The sequence below is a fragment of the Ranitomeya variabilis genome, chromosome 4 (assembly GCF_051348905.1).
Source record: "Ranitomeya variabilis isolate aRanVar5 chromosome 4, aRanVar5.hap1, whole genome shotgun sequence".
In the NCBI taxonomy this organism is placed as follows: domain Eukaryota; kingdom Metazoa; phylum Chordata; class Amphibia; order Anura; family Dendrobatidae; genus Ranitomeya; species Ranitomeya variabilis.
Window position 1 is genome coordinate 208,155,259 of NC_135235.1, and position 22,488 is coordinate 208,177,746.

The 22,488-nt window shown below is 43.9% G+C and overlaps 1 protein-coding gene across 1 annotated transcript in view; it reads left to right on the forward strand.

Moving 5' to 3' along the window:
• Positions 1-2,831: 2,831 nt before the first annotated feature.
• The window catches only part of IRF3 (interferon regulatory factor 3), a 77,647-nt gene continuing 57,990 nt past the window's right edge, over positions 2,832-22,488 (forward strand). The window contains exons 1-3 of the mRNA XM_077256299.1: positions 2,832-2,960; positions 20,383-20,583; positions 20,789-20,972. Of these exons, the coding sequence (XP_077112414.1) occupies positions 20,419-20,583; positions 20,789-20,972 (349 nt within the window). The 5' untranslated portion in view covers positions 2,832-2,960; positions 20,383-20,418. The remainder of the gene's footprint in view (positions 2,961-20,382; positions 20,584-20,788; positions 20,973-22,488) is intronic.

Below are 22,488 nucleotides of genomic sequence, written 5' to 3' on the forward strand. Positions count from 1 at the left end.
TTCTGGTACCTTCCCCTCTGCCTTCAAACATGCCACAATCACACCAATCCTCAAAAAGCCATCCCTTGACCAAAGCGGTATGTCCAGCTATCGCCCCATATCTTTGCTCCCATTTGCTTCCAAACTCCTTGAGCAGCACGTCCATGCTGAACTTTCCTCTCACTTTGCATCTAACTCTCTCTTCGACAACCTACAATCTGGCTTCCGTCCCCACCATTCCACTGAGACTGCCCTGACCAAAATTACTAACGACTTAAGGTACCTTCACATTAAGCGACGCTGCAGCGATACAGACAACGATGCCGATCGCTGCAGCGTCGCTGTGTGGTCGCTGGAGAGCTGTCACACAGACAGCTCTCCAGCGACCAACGATGCCGAGGTCCCCGGGTAACCAGGGTAAACATCGGGTTGCTAAGCGCAGGGCCGCGCTTAGTAACCCGATGTTTACCCTGGTTACCAGTGTAAAATGTAAAAAAACAAACAGTACATACTTACATTCGCGTCCCCCGGCGTCCGCTTCCTGCACTGACTGAGTGCCGGCCCTAACAGCAGAGCGGTGATGTCACCGCTGTGCTGTGCTTTCACTTTACGGCCGGCCCTCAGTCAGTGCAGGAAGCGGACGGCGAGGGACGTGACGGACATCAGAGGGTGAGTATGTACTGTTTTTTTTTTTTACTTTTACGATGGTAACCAGGGTAAATATCGGGTTACTAAGCGCGGCCCTGCGCTTAGTAACCCGATATTTACCCTGGTTACCATTGTAAAACATCGCTGGTATCGTTGCTTTTGGTGTCAAACACGACGATACATGCCGATCTGACGACCAAATAAAGTTCTGAACTTTCCTAAACGACCAGCGATATCACAGCAGGATCCTGATCGCTGCTGCGTGTCAAACACAACGATATCGCTAGCCAGGACGCTGCAACGTCACGGATCGCTAGCGATATCGTTTAGTGTGAAGGTACCTTTACTTACAGCCAAAGCTAACAGACAATTCTCTATACTCCTCCTCCTAGACCTGTCCTCTGCCTTCGACACAGTTGACCACTGCCTCCTACTACAGATCCTCTCTTCCTTTGTGGTCAAAGACCTTGCCCTATCTTGGATCTCCTCATACCTTGCCAACCGCACATTTAGCGTTTCCTACTCCAATACTACCTCTTCATCTTGCCCCCTCTCTGTTGGAGTCCCCCAAGGCTCTGTCTTAGGACCCTTACTCTTCTCAATCTACACTCGGCCTGGGACAACTCATAAGGTCCTATGGCTTCCAGTACCCTCTGTATGCTGATGACACTCAGATCTACCTCTCTGGCCCAGATGTGACCTCTCTGCTCTCCAGAATCCCAGAGTGTCTATCAGCCATATCCTCCTTCTTCTCCTCTCGCTTTCTCAAGCTCAATGTGGACAAATCTGAACTCATTATCTTTCCTCCATCACGCATATCTTCCCTACCTGATCTATCTATCAAATAAATGAAATCACACTTTCCCCTGTCCCCAAAATCCGCTGCCTCGGAGTAACCCTTGACTCTGCCCTGTCCTTCAAAATGCACATCCAAGCTCTCGCCACCTCCTTTCGCCTCCAGCTCAAAAATATTTCCAGAATCCGTCCTTTCCTCAACCCACACTCTACCAAAATGTTCGTGCATGCCCTAATCATTTCCCGCCTCGACTACTGCAACATACTCCTCTGTGGCCTACCTTCTAACACTCTCGCACCCCTCCAGTCCATCCTTAACTCTGCTGCCCGACTAATCTCTCTCCTCACTACACTCCTGCTTCCCCTCTTTGCAAATCCCTTCACTGGCTCCCAATTTCCCAGCATATCCAGTTTAAACTACTAACCCTGACCTACAAAGCCATCCATAATCTTTCTCCTCCGTATATTTCCACACTAATCTCTCAATATCTTCCCTCACGTAATCTCCGGTCCTCCCAAGACCTCCTCCTCTCCTCCGCGCTTATTCGCTCCTCACCCAATCGCCTCCAAGACTTCTCCCGAATATCACCCATCCTCTGGAATTCAGTGCCCCAACACATCCGCTTATCCACTACTTTTGGATCCTTCAAAAGAAACCTGAAAACCCAGCTCTTCAAAGAAGCTTACAGCCTGTAAAAACCACACGGCCACCTCAACACCATTGGAGCTACTGCAACCCTTGACCTACTGTCTCCTTCCCCATAATCCTGTAGTATGTAAGCCCGCAAGGGCAGGGTCCTCGCCCCTCTGTACCAGTCTGTCATTGTTAGTTTGTTTACTGTAAGTGATATTTGTATTTTGATGCAACCCCTTCTCATGTACAGCACCATGGAATTAATGGTGCTATATAAATAAATAAATAATAATAATAATAAAAATGCAAAAGAAAAGTTTGCATCTACCCCAATTTGGTATTAATAAAACTGTTAGCTCATCATGCAAAATACAAGACTTCACACAGCTCCAACAAAGGAAAAAAAACAAATGTTATGGACTTCGGAAAATAGCGACGTAAAGTGAATAAAAAAATTAACAATTTTTAAAAAATGTTGTCACTGCACGAATTAAAAAAAAAACTTTACATGTTTGGTATTGCTTTAATGGTACTGATCTGCATCAGGGCCGGCGGGCGTACCCGGGCAAGTGCCGGGGCCCTGGCGAGACAGGGGGGCCCATTCAGGGCCGGCGTTAGGGGCAGGCTGCCCGCATGCGGCCCCTGAGGCAGGCATCTGCGGTCTGAGGTGCACGCTAGAAGAGAAGAGAGGAGGCAGAGGCAGCACGGAGCTCTGGGACTTTTGCAGCTGCTGGAGAGCCGCCCACAATCCGTCGCCATGGATACGCAGAGCAGAGTGACTTCCGACCGTCCAGTGCCTGGAGAATGAGCCGAGCGTCGCCAAACAGGAAGTGTGCAGCACCTGCCACCTGGAACAAAGGATTGCGGGGGCCGGGGGGATGCAGAGCCTGGCTGGGAGGACAAGGTATGGGCTCTTATATATACTGGTTGGGCTGTATTATATACTACGTGGTGGGCTGCTATATACTACGTGGGCTGCGCTGCTATATACTACGTTGGCTGCGCTGCTATATACTACGTGGACTGCGCTGCTATATACTACGTGGGCTGCTATATGCTACGTTGGCTGCTATATACTACATGGGCTGCGCTGCTATATACTACGTGTGCTGGGCTGCTATATACGACGTGTGCTGGGCTGCTATATACTACATGGGCTGGGCTGCTATATACTACGTGTGCTGGGCTGCTATATACTACGTGTGCTGGGCTGCTATATACTACGTGTGCTGGGCTGCTATATACTACATGGGCTGGGCTGCTCTATACTACGTGTGCTGGGCTGCTATATACTACATGGGCTGGGCTGCTCTATACTACGTGTGCTGGGCTGCTATATACTACGTGTGCTGGGCTGCTATATACTACGTGTGCTGGGCTGCTATATACTACGTGTGCTGGGCTGCTATATACTACGTGTGCTGGGCTGCTATATACTACATGGGCTGGGCTGCTATATACTATGTGTGCTGGGCTGCTATATACTACGTGTGCTGGGCTGCTATATACTACGTGTGCTGGGCTGCTATATACTACGTGTGCTGGGCTGCTATATACTACGTGTGCTGGGCTGCTATATACTACGTGTGCTGGGCTGCTATATACTACGTGTGCTGGGCTGCTATATACGACGTGTGCTGGGCTGCTATATACTATGTGGGCTGGGCTGCTATATACTACGTGTGCTGGGCTGCTATATACGACGTGTGCTGGGCTGCTATATACTATGTGGACTGCGCTGCTATATACTACGTGTGCTGGGCTGCTATATACTACGTGTGCTGCGCTGCTATATACTACGTGGACTGCGCTGCTATATACTACGTGTGCTGGGCTGCTATATACTATGTGGGCTGGGCTGCTATATACTACGTGTGCTGGGCTGCTATATACTACGTGTGCTGGGCTGCTCTATACTACGTGTGCTGGGCTGCTCTATACTACGTGTGCTGGGCTGCTATATACTACGTGTGCTGGGCTGCTATATACTACGTGTGCTGGGCTGCTATATACTACGTGGGCTGCGCTGCTATATACTACGTGGACTGCGCTGCTATATACTACGTGGGCTGCTATATGCTACGTTGGCTGCTATATACTACATGGGCTGCGCTGCTATATACTACGTGTGCTGGGCTGCTATATACTACGCTTGCTGGGCTGCTATATACTACATGGGCTGGGCTGCTCTATACTACGTGTGCTGGGCTGCTATATACTACGTGTGCTGGACTGCTATATACTACGTGTGCTGGGCTGCTATATACTACGTGTGCTGGGCTGCTATATACTACATGGGCTGGGCTGCTATATACTATGTGTGCTGGGCTGCTATATACTACGTGTGCTGGGCTGCTATATACTACGTGTGCTGGGCTGCTATATACTACGTGTGCTGGGCTGCTATATACTACGTGGGCTGGGCTGCTATATATGACGTGTGCTGGGCTGCTATATACTATGTGGGCTGGGCTGCTATATACTACGTGTGCTGGGCTGCTATATACTACGTGTGCTGCGCTGCTATATACTACGTGGACTGCGCTGCTATATACTACGTTGGCTGCTATATACTACGTGGGCTGCTATATGCTACGTTTGCTGCTATATACTACATGGGCTGCGCTGCTATATACTACGTGTGCTGGGCTGCTATATACGACGTGTGCTGGGCTGCTATATACTACGCTTGCTGGGCTGCTATATACTACATGGGCTGGGCTGCTCTATACTAGGTGTGCTGGGCTGCTATATACTACGTGTGCTGGGCTGCTATATACTACGTGTGCTGGGCTGCTATATACTACGTGTGCTGGGCTGCTATATACTACGTGGGCTGGGCTGCTATATACGACGTGTGCTGGGCTGCTATATACTACGTGGGCTGCTATATACTACGTGTGCTGGGCTGCTATATACTACGTGTGCTGGGCTGCTATATACTACGTGTGCTGCGCTGCTATATACTACGTGGACTGCGCTGCTATATACTACGTTGGCTGCTATATACTACGTGGGCTGCTATATGCTACGTTTGCTGCTATATACTACATGGGCTGCGCTGCTATATACTACGTGTGCTGGGCTGCTATATACGACGTGTGCTGGGCTGCTATATACTACGCTTGCTGGGCTGCTATATACTACATGGGCTGGGCTGCTCTATACTACGTGTGCTGGGCTGCTATATACTACGTGTGCTGGGCTGCTATATACTACGTGTGCTGGGCTGCTATATACTACGTGTGCTGGGCTGCTATATACTACGTGGGCTGGGCTGCTATATACGACGTGTGCTGGGCTGCTATATACTACGTGGGCTGCTATATACTACGTGTGCTGGGCTGCTATATACTACGTGGGCTGGGCTGCTATATACTACGTGTGCTGGGCTGCTATATACTACGTGTGCTGGGCTGCTATATACTACGTGGGCTGCTATATACTACGTGGGCTGCGCTGCTATATACTACGTGGGCTGGGCTGCTATATACTACGTGGGCTGCTATATACTACGTGGGCTGTGCTATATACTATGGGCTGCTATATACTACGTGGGCTGCTATATACTACGTGGGCTGCTATATACTACGTGGGCTGTGCTATATACTACGTTGGCTGCTATATACTACATGGGCTGCGCTGCTATATACTACGTGGGCTGTGCTATATACTACGTTGGCTGCTATATACTAGGTGGGCTGGGCTGCTATATACTACGTTGGCTGCTATATACTACATGGGCTGCTATATACTACGTGGGGTGGGCTGCTATATACTACGTGGGCTGTGTTATATACTACGTGGGCAGTGTTATATACTACGTGGGCAGTGTTATATACTACATGGCTGTGTTTATATGCGATCATGAATCGTGGTATGTGTTAAAGAGGGGGCCCACTGAGACTCTTTCGCCCGGGGCCCTCAAAAACCTGCAGCAAGCCCTGATCTGGATAATCTCGACATTTTTAGTTTACTATGAATGGCATAAAAACAAAACCCAAAAAAATCAGTTGCACAATTTCAACACAATTTTAACAATTTTTTTTTCCTGTTTTTCAATACAACATACTTCAACCTACTCGAATCAATGATCACTCAAGATGAAGCGATGACACTGGAAGTCAATAGGAGAATAGCTATGGGCAAATCAACAATGAAGTCACTGGACAAGGTCTTCAAATTGAGGAACATTTCTCGGGCGATGAAGACACGGCTTGTTCATAGTCTGGTCTTTTATATAGTAACATACGGATACAAAACCTGGACTATAAAGAAACAAGACAGAAGAAGAATTGATGCCTTCAAAGTGAGGTGTTGAAGAAGGATGTTATCGGTACCATGGATGGCAAGAAGAACAAAGGAATCAATTTTGGAAGAAATCAAGCCAGACACGTCACACAAAGCGAGGATCACCAAGCTATGACTTGCCCACTTTGGACTCATCATACGAAGTGAGCGATCACTGGAGAAGGACATCATGGTTGGAAGAATAGAAGGAACTGGAAGGAGAGGAAGACCAGCAAACAATGGCTAAATGATATCAAGATATATGAAACATCAATACCGAGAAGAACAAAAAAAATCAATTTTGGAACAAATCAAGCCAGACATGTCACTGGAAGCAAGGATCACCAAGCTACGACTTGTCTACTTTGGACTCATCATACGAAGGGAGCAATCACAGGAGAAGGACATCATGGATGGAAGAATAGAAGGAACTGGAAGGAGAGGAAGACTAGCAAACGATGGCTAAATGATATCAAGATATATGAAACATCAATACCAAGAAGAACAAAAAAAATCAATTTTGGAACAAATCAAGCCAGACATGTCACTGGAAGCAAGGATCACCAAGCTACGACTTGTCTACTTCGGACACATGATACGAAGAGAGCAATCACTGGAGAAGGACACCATGGATGGAAGAATAGAAGGAACAAGGCGAGGATCACCAAGCTACGACTTGTCTACTTTGGACACATCATACGAAGAGAGCAATCACAGGAGAAGGACATCATGGTCGGAAGAATAGAAGGTACAAGATGAAGAGGAAGACCAGCAACTCAATGGCTTGGTACAATCAAAATAACAGTGGAGAAGACCATGGTGGACCTATCTAGGCTTACACAAGATCGATCTACCTACACAGCGTTCATCCATAAAGTCACCATGGCTCGGGATCGAGCCAAAGGCCGATAATAATAATAATACATTTCCAATACATAGAATAGTATAATTCAAAACTATAACAAATAGGCCCTCATACATCTATGTGGACATGAACATAAAAAAGTTATGGATGTTGGAAGAAGTGGAGGAAAAATACAAAATTGAAATAGGGAAAATCACCTTGGCGGGAAGGGGTAACGATGGATTTTTGTGCAGCGCTGAGACCACCACTATCGGTGTCCTTTTTTTGTTTTTAGAACAGAAGGTGAATGTGGCAGAAAATCATAATGATATAAGTATCTGCTGTTATTATGTTTTAGATTCTTCTACGAATTCAGTCGCCCACATTATATGACTTCCATTTTTTTTATCTGTCCCAAAAAAAAAAATGGTATCAGGCGGCTTAATGTTTGAAGACCTAATGCTTCTTATCTGTTCAAACATGTTCAGCAAAGAGACGCAGACAGGAAGTCAAAGGCCAGAGAGGGTCTTGATATCGATAGGTTAATGGGAACTTAAAAAGGTTGTCACAGAGATGTTAATTAAAAAAATGTTTACCCAGCCGCCGCACTAAATACCAGGCCGAAACGCGTTGTGTACTCTCGTATCGCCAGGGGTTATCCTGTTGGATTTCATAAAGAGGAACAAATATTTTATACACTTTTTTTTTTTACAGTCTGGAGATCTAGGTAATTGCATGAATAACAATTCCAGAATGTTATAAGTAGGAGCTACTGTATATGCAAAAATGTGACGTTCCCTATAGGTGTTTGAGGATTAATTTTTAGGCAAGTGATATATACGCCGTTCCTGTTTAGGGCCGTAACCTTCATGGGCTTGATTCTTTTGATGACGTCTGCTTTTGAGGCATGCTTGGCTCTGATTGAAAGGGTCTCGTTTGAGATTTCACTGATGGTCTATGGGGCTGTGATCAATCACAGAGACATGTCCGATTTTGATGCGAGGATCGGATCAAAATCGGCAATGCAAGTCAATAGGTCTGTGAAAAAAATCGGACTGCACTTGGATGACATCTGAGTGCAGCCCGATTTTCACAGACTGTCAGAACGAAGAAGGAGGAGAATATTTCCTTTCACCACTTACAAGAAAAACAGATAACACTCAGGCCACTCAGAGTCTGATCAGAATAATCAGTCCGTTTCTCTCGTACGTGGAAAAATTAGACGTGTGAAGGAGTCTTTGAGGGATATGTTGTGCTTGGGAGATTTAGCAAATCTTCTCAGAAGGCCCCCTTTCTCCAGGAAAATCCTGGACTTTAGGGGACACTTGGCAAGTATGTCTTCAGCCTAAATTGATCAAATCTGCTCCCAATGAAATCTGATGACAAATTCCCTTTAATTGTTGCCAAACTACAATGCCAAAAACCAGCCTATAGGCAACAATGCAGCCGAATTTGTATAGAATCTAAAAAAAAGTGCAGAACGTATCCCACCACATCTCCCAGGTGTGTGCTCAAGGGAGCGTCCATGGTTTCCGCAAATCAGTCTCCGTCTGGTGCCACTTCCCTCTAGCAGCTGTTTTCAGAGATAGATATCTCGATTTTTATGGTTTTGCCCTTCAGTGATTTTCCGAACCATTTCATTTCAGAATCTAATTATTCATTGTTACTTTGGTATTGTCAGCAAAGACATCGCAAGGGACCAGGACACATAGATGTGTGCTGCTGCTGAAACAATAGAGTACACCCCGGACATTTCATGGCTCTTTATGCCTCAGGGAAGGACTTTACCAGCAAAGTTTTTATTGTTCTTTGTAGTTCAAACATATGATTGTCTTAGGTCGGCGTCACACTGGTGTGTTTTACGGACGTATGAGAGGTGCAGAAAATACGGATTGCATACGGTACAATGATTCTCTATGGCCCAGCTCCTATCTGCCGTATTTTACTGATCCGTATTATACGGTCTTGTACGGCCGTAGAAAATCGCAGCATGCTGCGTTTGTCACCGTATTGCGCAAAAAATCAGCCAATGAAAGTCTATGGGGGCGTGAAAAATACAGATTACACACGGACCATGCGTGTGACTTGCGAGAAATACGCAGCGGTGTTATAGAGAAAAGCCGGCAATTCAGTGCGGTGTACAGTAAAATCACACTGACAGAATAGAATAGAATAGGTAGAATAAATGTCTACACATAGAATAGGTGTATATATATATATATACTGTATATATATATACTAGCTATTGAAGATGCGCCTATTCTGGCACTTGGCCACTCTCTTCCCACTCCCGTGTAGCGGTGGGATATGGGGTAATGAAGGGTTAATGTCACCTTGATATTGTAAGGTGACATTAAGCCAGATTAATAATGGAGAGGCGTCAATTATGACACCTATCCATTATTAATCCAATAGTACGAAATGGTTAATAAAACACACACACATTATTACAAAGTACTTTAATGAAATAAAGACACAGGGTGTTTTAATATTTTATTAGACTCTTAATCCACCTGAAGACCCTCGTTCTGTAAAAAAGGAAAAATAAAAAAACAACAATATCCCATACCTTCCGTCGTTCAGGTCACGTCCCACGATGTAAATTCATCTGAAGGGGTTAAATCATTTTACACCCAGGAGGGCGCATCACCGCGACTCAAGGTAACTACAGGACATTCCCCTGCTTTCCATTCATTCCCCGGGGTTTTACAGCCACAAGCACTGCATTAGCAGAGCTCCTGGGTGTAAAATTATTTAACCCCTTCAGATGGATTTACATCGTGGGACGTGACCAGAATGACGGAAGGTATGGGATATTGTTTTTTTTTATTTTTCCTTTTTTACAGAACGAGGGTCTTCAGGTGGATTAAGAGTCTAATAAAATATTAAAACACCCTGTGTCTTTATTTCATTAAAGTACTTTGTAATAATGTGTGTGTGTTTTATTAACCATTTCGTACTATTGGATTAATAATGGATAGGTGTCATAATTGACGCCTCTCCATTATTAATCTAGCTTAATGTCACCTTACAATAGCAAGGTGACATTAAACCTTCATTACCCCATATCCCACCGCTACACGGGAGTGGGAAGAGAGTGGCCAAGTGCCAGAATAGGCGCATCTTCCAGATGTGCCTTTTCTGGGGAGGCTGGGGGCAGATGTTTTTAGCCAGGGGGGGGTCCTATAACCATGGACCCTCTCTAGGCTATTAATATCTGCCCTCAGTCACTGGCTTTAACACTCTGGCAGAGAAAATTGTGCGGGAGCCCACGCCATTTTTTTCCGTGATTTAACCCTTTAATTTAATAGCTAGAGGGCCCAAATTATGCACATACACACTACTAACATTAGTAGTGTGGAATATGCAAAAAAGGGATATGAGATGGTTTACTGTATGTAAATCATTTCTCATATCATATCGGGTTTGGGAAGGAGATAGCAAAAGCCGGCAATTGAATTACCGGCTTTTATTATATCTAGCGCTGAATTAAATATAAATAAATACATATATATATATATATATATATATATATATATATATATATATATATATATATATATATATATATATATATATATATATATGTGTCTCAATGACATATATATATATATATATATATATATATATATATATATATATATACTGTATATATGTTTTAACGAACATTTGAGCACATAAATCCATTAGATGTCGGTTTTGCAAGCCTGCGAGAAAATATTGCAGTACGGATGCCATACGGGTTACATACGGAGGATGTCATGTGCAAAATACGCTGACACACCCTGCCTACGGATGACATACGGATCACTATTTTGGGAACATTTCTGCGTATTACGGCAGTAAAAAACGGACCGTAATTTCATACGCTGAGTCTGACGCCGGCCTTATATCTAATAAAGGGGGCGGGAAGTAACAAGAACCCAGAGGCCCCACTGCACAACACAAACAGGGGTCCCACCATGGCCTTCTTCAATATCAAGTGCACAACGTGAACATCATCTGAATAGTTTAATCTTTATTTTATCTGTGTCATGTATCTTTCCCTAATGCACAGAGATAATGCACACAGTGATGCCACAGTACAGGCAGTAATGCACACAGTGATGTCACAATACTGGCAGTAATGCACACAGTGATGTTACAGTACAGGCAGTAATGCACATGGTGATGTCACAATACTGGCAGTAATGCACATAGTGATGTCACAGTACAGAGGTAATACACACAGTGATGTCACAGTACAGGTAGTAATGCACATAGTGATGTCACAGTACAGGTAGTAATGCACATAGTGATGTCACAGTACAGGCAGTAATGCACATAGTGATGTCACAGTACAGGCAGTAATGCACACAGTGATGTCACAGTACAGAGGTAATACACACAGTGATGTCACAATACAGGTAGTAATGCACACAGTGATGTCACAGTACAGGCAGTAATGCACATAGTGATGTCACAGTACAGGCAGTAATGCACACAGTGATGTCATTGTACAGGCAGTAATGCACACAGTGATGTCACAATACAAGCAGTAATGCACACAGTGATGTCACAATACAGGCAGTAATGCACACAGTGATGTCACAGTACAGGCAGTAATGCACACAGTGATGTCACAATACTGGCAGTAATGCACACAGTGATGTCACAGTACAGGCAGTAATGCACACAGTGATGTCACAATACTGGCAGTAATGCACACAGTGATGTCACAGTACTGGCAGTAATGCACACAGTGATGTCACAGTACAGCCAGTAATGCACACAGTGATGTCACAATACAAGCAGTAATGCACACAGTGATGTCACAATACAGGCAGTAATGCACACAGTGATGTCACAATACTGGCAGTAATGCACATAGTGATGTCACAGTACAGGTAGTAATGCACATAGTGATGTCACAGTACAGAGGTAATACACACAGTGATGTCACAGTACAGGTAGTAATGCACATAGTGATGTCACAGTACAGGCAGTAATGCACACAGTGATGTCACAGTACAGAGGTAATACACACAGTGATGTCACAGTACAGGTAGTAATGCACACAGTGATGTCACAGTACAGGCAGTAATGCACATAGTGATGTCACAGTACAGGCAGTAATGCACACAGTGATGTCATTGTACAGGCAGTAATGCACACAGTGATGTCACAATACAAGCAGTAATGCACACAGTGATGTCACAATACAGGCAGTAATGCACACAGTGATGTCACAGTACAGGCAGTAATGCACACAGTGATGTCACAATACTGGCAGTAATGCACATAGTGATGTCACAGTACAGGCAGTAATGCACATAGTGATGTCACAGTACAGGCAGTAATGCACATAGTGATGTCACAGTACAGAGGTAATACACACAGTGATGTCACAGTACAGGTAGTAATGCACATAGTGATGTCACAGTACAGGTAGTAATGCACATAGTGATGTCACAGTACAGGTAGTAATGCACATAGTGATGTCACAGTACAGGCAGTAATACACACATGTATGATGTCATTGTGCTGGCATAAATACAAAGTCATATCACGCTACATTCATTAATACAAAGTGATGTGACAGTACAGGCAAGAACACACAGCAATGTGACAGTACAGGCACTTTTGATGTGAACATCACTGAAAATCTGTCACTAGACCAATAGCAGAGGATACAAGACGACCCGGGAATCTCACAGAACTGGAGGAATTCTCCAAGGAAGAATGGATGAAAATCCCTCAAACAAGAATAGAAAGACTCTTGTCTGGCTACAAAAAGTGTTTACAAGCTGTGATACCTGCAAAACGGGGCGCTACTAGGTACTAACCATGCAGGGTGCCCAAACTTTTGCACTGGCCCATTTTTCTGTTTGCAATTTTTAAAGTGTAAAAATTGAATATATATATATATATATATATATATATATATATATGTTTGCCTAAAATACAAAAGAAATGTGTCATCTTTAACTTTAGGCCTTTTAGAGATCATTCCATCTTCACAATAACAGTCATTTTGACCAGGGGTGCCCAAACTTGTACATGCCACTGTATGTGCTGCTGCCACTTTTACCTGAAGACCTCCGTTGTCGGCCTGGATCTATAATGACCAGCACAGTGGACTGGCATTGTCCCCAGTGATGCGTCTTGCGTCCCTGTTACTACGATGCCCAGTCCCTACAGTACATACCCACAGTCCTGATCACTGGACTGGTTTCATTTTTTACCTAGTTGCCACATATTGACATTATCTGGTTATCAAACCAAGGTGCGTGGGACATCCCATAATGATATGTGAACCTAACCTCTGGAAATGGCCACCACTTTTCCTTCCTTTGTTTACGTGTTTCTATTGTTTTGCTACTTTCTTTTGTCTTTTCTCCAGTTCCTTTATTGTTCCTGTTACAGTCCTATGGGATGTCCCACCACTCCAGACCTTACATGGACCTTGATGGACTATGAATTGCCCGGAATGATTTTTTTTAGGGGCTAAGACCCCAATAGCAATGTGTAAGTAGCTGAATCTGCATTTTGTGTGTAAGAGACGTCCTCTAACATATGTTCTATAGAATTACGGTAACTTGATTTTTATGGTTTCACCCTTGAATGACTTTTCAAAATATCTCAAACGAAATTCTAGTTATTAATTTCGATAATTTTTGGTGCTTGTGGTGGATTCTGCGCCCGCGCTCGTAATGTCTCATACTGCCCTAAACTTCCTTGGAAACTAAAACAAAAGCATCAGCAATTCAGTAATGTTTATTAAATAGAACAGGAATGATATAGGAATAATCTACTCAACACTCCTAATTCTCTCCCATTTGTGAAAACTAGATGGATACATAAATATATAGAAACAAGATAGATGGATACAAAACAAAGAGTGCAGCTGCCCCCTGTATACAGTGTATGGAAATATTGTAAATATGACATGTCAACTGCATTAGTGCTATACAGAATATACTTATAAAATGAAGGCATTAAGCATAGAAATTGGCCAATTCATCAGAGCCCACCAGCCACGTCAAGGCGAACCTTTCTCTGATGGGAGTCTACCCTATGCCTCTACAAATATAAAAGGCAGGTAGGAACCAGCGTTAATTAAAAACAACAGCTTGGGGTTTTATCAGAGAAAGGTACGCCTTGACAAGACTGGTGAGCACATACAAAATAACCAATTTATGCACTAAGTACCTTCATTTTATAAATAAAGTCTATATAGGAGTAATACAGTCCAAATGTCATATAATCAGTGTTTGCATACATTGCAGCATATACAGTTTGCTGCTGTATTCTTTGCTGGAGTTACCTGATGGAAACACCCTTGTGATGTCACAGTAGATACCTCATTGAAACACACTTGTAATGTCATAGTGTTACACCTAACCGTGGCACATGTGGATTGTGCCACAGGGCCGAGCCTACCAAGGAAAGGGCCTAACTGAGCAGCTACCTTAGTGTTCATGGGAACCTCTAGTGGTGAGATCAGGCATGTGCAGCAGGTAGCCACCAGATACCACACCTGGGCAGAATCAGGTACTACAGCTGCTGACCTCAGGTGTCTGGTACGCTGACACTGATTTAGGGCTTAGTTCAGACACGCTGGTCTAGGATATTGGATATGGGGTAGGCCACCCATGGACCGGGGAATAGCGTTCATGCACTGGGACCAGGAAACTTTGGGAACAGAACTGGCCACACTGGGGCCAAGGGACTTTGGGTACAGGACTGGCCCCACTATGACCAGAGGACAATGTTCAGGCACTTGCCGCTCCAGGACCAGGCAACAAGGTTCAGGTACTGGCAGCTTCAGGACCAGGGGACGAGGTTCAGGTATTGGCAGCTTCAGGACCAGGGGACGAGGTTCAGGTATTGGCAGCTTCAGGACCAGGGGGCGACGTTTAAGCACTGGCCTTTCCAGGACCAGGGGGGTGAGGATCAGGAGCTCACCACTCTGTCCAAGAGATGAGGTTCAGGCTCTGGCCACTCCGGGACCAGGGGACAAGGTTCAGGCACTGGCCACTCCAGGAACAGGGGACGAAGTTCAGGCACTGGCTGCTCCGGGACCAGGGGACTACAGATACAGGATTGTCCACACTAGAACCAGGGGATAACGTTAAGGCTCTGGCAACATCGGGACCAGGGGTCCTCACAACTCACTAGTAGTCACCTTGCTAACTAATGATTTAATGCATTGCTTGGCGACTAACTAGGGGAGAGGGAGTCTTTTATACAAGACGCCTCCCAGCTATTGGCTGGGAACCATCTTGCAGGTGCATTACATTCTACTAAATGCCTCTCAGCAAAAAGCTGAGAGTGTATAGTATATGCTGTCCCTTTAAGAACAGGGGAGAGTGCTCACGCGCTTACTAGGTGAGCCGCTAGGAATTGAAGAGCGCACATCAGGAAGCAGGAGGGACATGCCGGGAGACCACGCCCCGGGGATGGGTCGGTGAGTAAGCCGGCGTCCCTGCAGGGAGAGGGAAGGGAACACCGAGCAGGGACGCCGGCAATAGTGCAACACATAGTGGTTATATGATGAAAACCCACAATGAATCCATAAGGCTACCTTTTTATTCAATTTTTATTACTCCTCTGCAGGTTAAGTAAAAAATAAGCAACACTTGAAAGAAAATTGTACAGTTTTGGGTCTACAGCTCATCTGAAGGACTATTATTATTATTATTTATTGTTATAGCGCCATTTATTCCATGGCGCTTTACATGTGAGGAGGGGTATACATAATAAAAACAAGTACAATAATCTTAAACAATACAAGTCATAACTGGTACAGGAGGAGTGAGGACCCTGCTATGTATGTCTATATTAAGAGCTTGTAATCTGGCGGCAGGTTTGGTACCTACACCGATCAGATTAATAGCTTCTGGGTCTGTCCGCAGTCCGGTTGGCAGGGCCTGTTGGCCAGTACGGCATAGATATTATACACCTAGAGAAGCCTATCCTGTCCCTGGTATGGTGCACATCCCTGCAGTGAGCAGAGCAGCTGGGATTTCCACAGTGAGATCAGACGCTGCTTCAGTCATTGGTCGCAGTCACCGGTGGGAAGTCAATAGGGAGGGAGGCGTTTTCAGTAATTGAAACTGAAACCAGTGACAGCTGAAGCCATTGCAAACAGCTGTGAAATATTCAGGTAAGCAAAACCGGTGTATGATATTATTAGGATATTAAGTCTATACTGTACCCTAAATATAAGTGAAGGGTCTGCACAAGTTAGAGGGGCAGTTGAAATTCGGCCAGATCAACTGTACACTTGTTCTCATTGATTGCACCCTCCCGTGACCAGTATAGCTGGATTCGGACTGGTTCTGCCCAATGAACTTCTCCACGCTACGTCAGGTCTTAAAAAGACCCGTATTATTATATTTATGATACTAGAATGATCGACTTGATTATTATCGTTCAGTCGTTACAAAAGGATCATTCTTACTGCCCATTTATTATTGCAATTCGAGTTTTCGGTATTTTGCTCCTTTTTTTTTTTTCATTCGCACAAACTTCATTTTTCCACTTGCGCCTTTTTAAAAAAAGTCTGTTTTATTTGTTTCCGCCTGTTGTTGTTTTTTTTTTTTTTTTCATTCGCCACTGTGGACGTATTCTAAGGTTTCCAGATATTGACGTCTGATTGATCATTTGCACAATTCGCTGATGGTTTTTTTTGTGCCAAATTCATCAAAACTTGATTCATGAATTTTGCAAAAGTAAAAAATGTCTTTTTTTTTGTACTTATTAAAGCAAAATGTTCCACGTTTTTTAAAATTTACTAAAATTATAAAAAATGAATACGTTCTAGTGCACATAAAATCACTGCTGAGGGGGGGACTTTACTAATTTTGAGACAAAGTTTGAGATAACTCGCTCTTTCATTTAGAATAATTTCTGCAGTCAGATTCTCAACGAGATCTATGTCCACCCCATAGATCTTAACTGCTCATTTTCATATTAAGAAAAACAAGGATTTATATGGATTAAGATGTTGAATCGCATATATTACAAGTAACAATTTAATCAACTTTCTATAACCTGCATGCCCATATAGATGGCTTGGGTGGGTTGATCCTACTAACACCTTTACGCAACCATACTTTGAAATCTCATGTTTTCTCACCGAAGTTCCATAAATTGCAGGGGCATTGTAACATCTACACCACATATTCAATAATGCACGTCAAACAAGGGTTAACTACATACTCACATTGTATTATGGGATGTCTAAACCAATCCCCTTTAATAAAGAAGAGTTTAAGCAAAGCAAGAATGATACCCTTTCCCACCTCTGTCAGATTAGTCTGGGCAATGATCTGGACATATGTCATGATCCAGACCGAGTTTTGAGTCCTGTCTTTCCCTTTTTCCGGTCTGGTCATGCCAGGGGTTAACTTTCTCAGCCTCAGTCTGGTCTCAGGTTTGCTATTTAGCTCTGCTGTGTCCTGCAGACCATGTCAGTTATAGTTTCTGCCTATGGCATGTGTAGCTGACTCCATTTACCCTGATTTGTCCTGCTGCTTGCTTACTGAACCTGTGTCTGTGTTGTTCAGTTATAATGTCACGCCGCTGCAATGCAGGTAAATGCAAGCTCCACTAGGTGGCAATAGAGTGGAGGAAGGACTGCACACAGCAAGACCAGACCTTCAATGCAGCGGTGAGGCCACCACCAGGTGGCAGCAGAATAGTCATAGGAGCATATATGCCAAAGACAAGAGACAAAACCACAGGTCAGGGTCCAAGCCAAGTCAAAACCAGCGAGTCAATACACAAAAGGGGAACACTGAGTCGAGAAGGGAAGAGGGGAAAAATAGACACAGGTTCAGTAAGGAAGTAATCTTTCACAATATGTTTAACCCCAAGGAACTGGCAGTGAGTGGAGCATACAGTATTAGATGGGTGGTTGCTCTTAAATATCAACAGGTTATTCCTGTCTATATTCTTGCAGACTGATGATCAATTAAGACTCCTTCAAAGTCTTTAGAATGTCTAAGAACTGTATATGTTCCTTTGACAAAGCAAGTGTAAATTTAAAATTTGATAGGTAATCAATATCATATCACCAGCACCCTCACCGATCATCTCTTTGATCTGGTGACCCCCATATTTAAACTCTCTGAACAATGCTGCTGAGTCCTGGAACAAATAACAGCTGATTGGTTGGGGCTTTTGGTGTCGAAACCCTACTGATCTGTGCCCCGGACAAGTTTTTAATATCAGGAACCATATTATTTAAAAAAAATGTAAAAATCCAAAAGTTCACATGAAGTGCCCTTACTGATGAGAAAGACATTATCTATGCACCCTCACCACATCAGACCATTGCTGAAGTGGTGGGACACATAGACAAAGCCCTCCTCCAGGGCACTCAAAACAATGTTAGCATGGTGTCATATTGGTATCCATAGCGGTACCCTGCAATAGGACATATAAGTTGTCTCTAAGCAAAATCAAGCAATACCTCCATGTGTTGCAACAGTTGGATAGCCATGAGAAATACAGCAAATGGGACAAAATAACCGAAAACTTCAGTGTGCATAACTATTCACTCCCCTAAAGTCAGTACTTTGTGGAGCCTCCTTTTGTGGCAATTACAGCTGTAAGTCACTGTGGATACGTCTCTATGAGCTTTCCACATCTTGCCACTGGGATTTTTGCCCATTCCTCAAGGCAAAACTGCTCCAGGTCCTTCAAGTTAGATGGTTTCCTCTGGTGAACAGCGATCTTCAAGTCTGACCACAGATTCTCAATCGGATTAAGGTCTGGTCTTTAACTCGGCCACTCCAAAACATTCATACGTTTACCCTTAAACCACTAGAGTGTTGCTTCAGCAGTATGCTTTGGGACATTGTCTTGTTGGAAGATGAACCTCCGTCCCAGTCTCAAATCACTGCTGGTCTGAAACAGTCTTAATTCCCCTCATTGCCTGGGCTGATAGTTTTGTTGGGCATCTCTCTCTTAGCAGGTTTGTTGTGGTACCATGTTCTTTCCATTTGACCATAATGCATTTGATGGTGCTCCGGGGATCATCAGAGATTGGGATATATTATTTATAACCCAACCCTGTCTTGTACTTCTCAACAAAGTTGTCCCTGACTTGTTTGGAGATCTTCTTGGTTTTCATGGTTCTGTTTGGAGATCTCCTTGGTCTTCATGGTGTTGTTTGGAGATCTCCTTGGTCTTCATGGTGTTGTTTGGAGATCTCCTTGGTCTTCATGGTGTTGTTTGGAGATCTCATTGGTCTTCATGGTTCTGTTTGGTAATCTTCTTGGTCTTCATGGTGTTGTTTGGAGATCTCCTTGGTCTTCATGGTGTTGTTTGGAAATCTACTTGGTCTTCATGGTTCTGTTTGGAGATCTCCTTGGTCTTCATGGTGTTGTTTGGAGATCTCCTTGGTCTTCATGGTGTTGTTTGGAGATCTCATTGGACTTCATGGTTCTGTTTGGAAATCTTCTTGGTCTTCATGGTGTTGTTTGGAGATCTCCTTGGTCTTCATGGTGTTGTTTGGTTAGTGGTGCCTCTTGGTTAAAAAGGTTGTGCCACCATACATTTAACTAAGTAGAAAATATGGATATAAATGGTTTTGCAATTTACAGTTATTAAAAATTATGCTATGTTAAAAAAATATAAACTTTTCATCTTCTGCAAGCTTTATCCATCCTCCCAGTGGCCAATCAGCTGGCTGAGCATGTGCAGTACCTGTCATCATAAAAAAGTTCCCCTATCTCCCCACCACCAGTGTACACAACATATGTGAGATGCTCCCGGCGCGCGCTCACAGGTCTGACAACATGCGCAGGATGCAGATTGCTGAGAAGCACGGAAGCGTGTGCGGTATTTTGCCCCCCTGCACTCACACAGGCCTGACATCTGGGTGAGATCGTTCTGCTTCACATGCAGACAGGTGATTGCCTGCACCATATATTTTTAGGGGCTTCATAGCAAAAGGGGTGAATACATATGCACTTGCTGATTTTTAGGTATTCGATCCCATAAATGTGATTTATGCCTAGATTTTTCTCACTTCACCAACTTAGACTATTTAGTGTTGATGCATCACACACAAATCAGATTAGAAAAATATTTAAACACAGGTTGTAATGTAACAAAATAGGTAAAAAAAAGCCAAGGGGTTTAATACTTTTGCAAGCCACTGTATAATACACCTTCCAATTGTCGCATTGTTTGGCAGGTCATTGAAGGGTAGACCATTTCCGAGAACGCGGAGATGGGATCTGAAAAACCGCGCATTATCCCTTGGCTCATCGAACAGATCAACAGTCAGAAATATCCTGGTCTCAAATGGAGCAACAGAGAACAAACCCAGTTTCAAATTCCATGGAAGCATGGCCTGCGGCAGGACTGCTGTGATGATGATGTCAAAATATTTGAGGTAACTGTGCGGTGATCTAGTAAAAATGTAAAATATTTTCGGCCAGCTTTTTGAGTGTTCTTCAGACTTTAAAAACTTGAAAATTGAGTGCAAATCTAGCATTTTGGAAGGCACTATGAATTTGTCAGGTTCTAAACTTTGGATCTGTCTGGTGCCTTGTAGAAACTTCTAAGTGTTGTGGTGGATCTGTCTGCTATCTCCATAGGCTTGGGCTATTGCCAGCAGAAGTTATGACCCCAACAAGGACCAACGCAACCCAGCTGTGTGGAAAAGAAATGTCCGCTCTGCCTTGAATCGAAAAAATGAAATTAAATTGGTGAAGGATAACAGCTCAGACTCTAAAGACCCTCATAAAATTTATGAGATCCTCAAAGGACATGTTGCTGGTGGTAAGTTCAGCTTTCGTACTCGTTACAGTGGGCTGCTCCTTCCTCTAGTAGGCATATTGCATATTCCTGATTGGAGTTTCTGGTTTATATTTCATGGTAGGAAGACTGGGTCTAATGACTAGTAAGTGTCTATTATTATTTAACGGCCTTCAGCTCAATCTCGAGCCATAGCGACTTGATGAATGAACGATCTGTAGGAAGATCGATCTTGTGAAAGCCTAGCTAGGTCCACCAGGTTCTTCTCTACCATTATCTTGATAGTTGGTGGTCTTCCTCTTTGCCTTATCTTGATAGTTGGTGGTCATTGGGTTGGTGGTCTTCCTCTTGGCTTGTTCCTTCTCTTCTTCCGACCATGATGTCCTTCTCTAGTGATTGCTCTCTTCGTACGTTGTGTCTGTACTAAATCCTAAAAACATTCTTGTGCTAAGCGATCTGTGCAGGTTGTTTGACATCATCTCTCATGTCCTATAAGTCCAACCACCATAAACTTTGGAAGTGAAGGACATGCCTAGCCAAGATGTTAGGCAGTCCATGCATATTGCATCCAGCATGTCAAAATGGAGCAAGTCCTGAATGTACAGTATATCACTACTGCCAATGCTGGTGATGACCTTGATGGTGATGCCGATATGGCTTTGACTTCTGACCCTCAGTTTCTGTCTTGTACCTAAATTCGAACACTTATCAAGGTAGCCAAACTCTGGTCAGCTATCAGGTGCCTCTCACAGCCACAGCGGGAGTGGAGCTCTACCCGCGGCTATTATCTGACTGTTACTGATCTCTGACAGCAGGGCGGCGCATCATTCCATCATTCCATGATGTGCCCATGATGTGATCTCAGGGCGCTGATGGATTTTTATGACAGCCAGGGGTCTGCTCTAGACCTTGGTGCCTGTTATTAAGGTCCTCCTGTGAAAGCCAGCATTTAGCTATCGTTCATGGGAGATTGAGATTTTCATTATATATATATACTAGCTGAAGAGCCCGGCGTTGCCTGGGCATAGTAAATATCTGTAGTTAGTTATAGCACCTCACTTCTCTTATTTTCCCATCACGCCTCTCATTTTCCCCATCACATCTTTCATTTTCCCCCTCACATCTCTCATTTTCTCCCTCACACCTCTCATTTTCCCCCTCACTCCTCTTATTTTCCCCCTCGCTCCTCTCATTCCCCCCTAACACTTGTCATTTCGACCTCACATCTGTCATTTTCCGATCACTTCACTATTTTCCCTCACTCCTCATTTTGCACTCACACCTTTTCATTTTCACCTCACACCTCTCATTTTCACCTCAGTATATACATGTTTGTCATCTCCCTTATATATAGTATACACCTGTATGTCATCTCCTGTATATAGTATATACCTGTATGTCATCTCCCCTTTATATAGTATATACCTGCTGTGTGTCATCTCCCCTGTATATAGTATGTACCTGTATGTCATCTCCTCCTATATATAGTATATACCTGTATGTAATCTCCTCCTGTATATAGTATATACCTGTGTGTCAT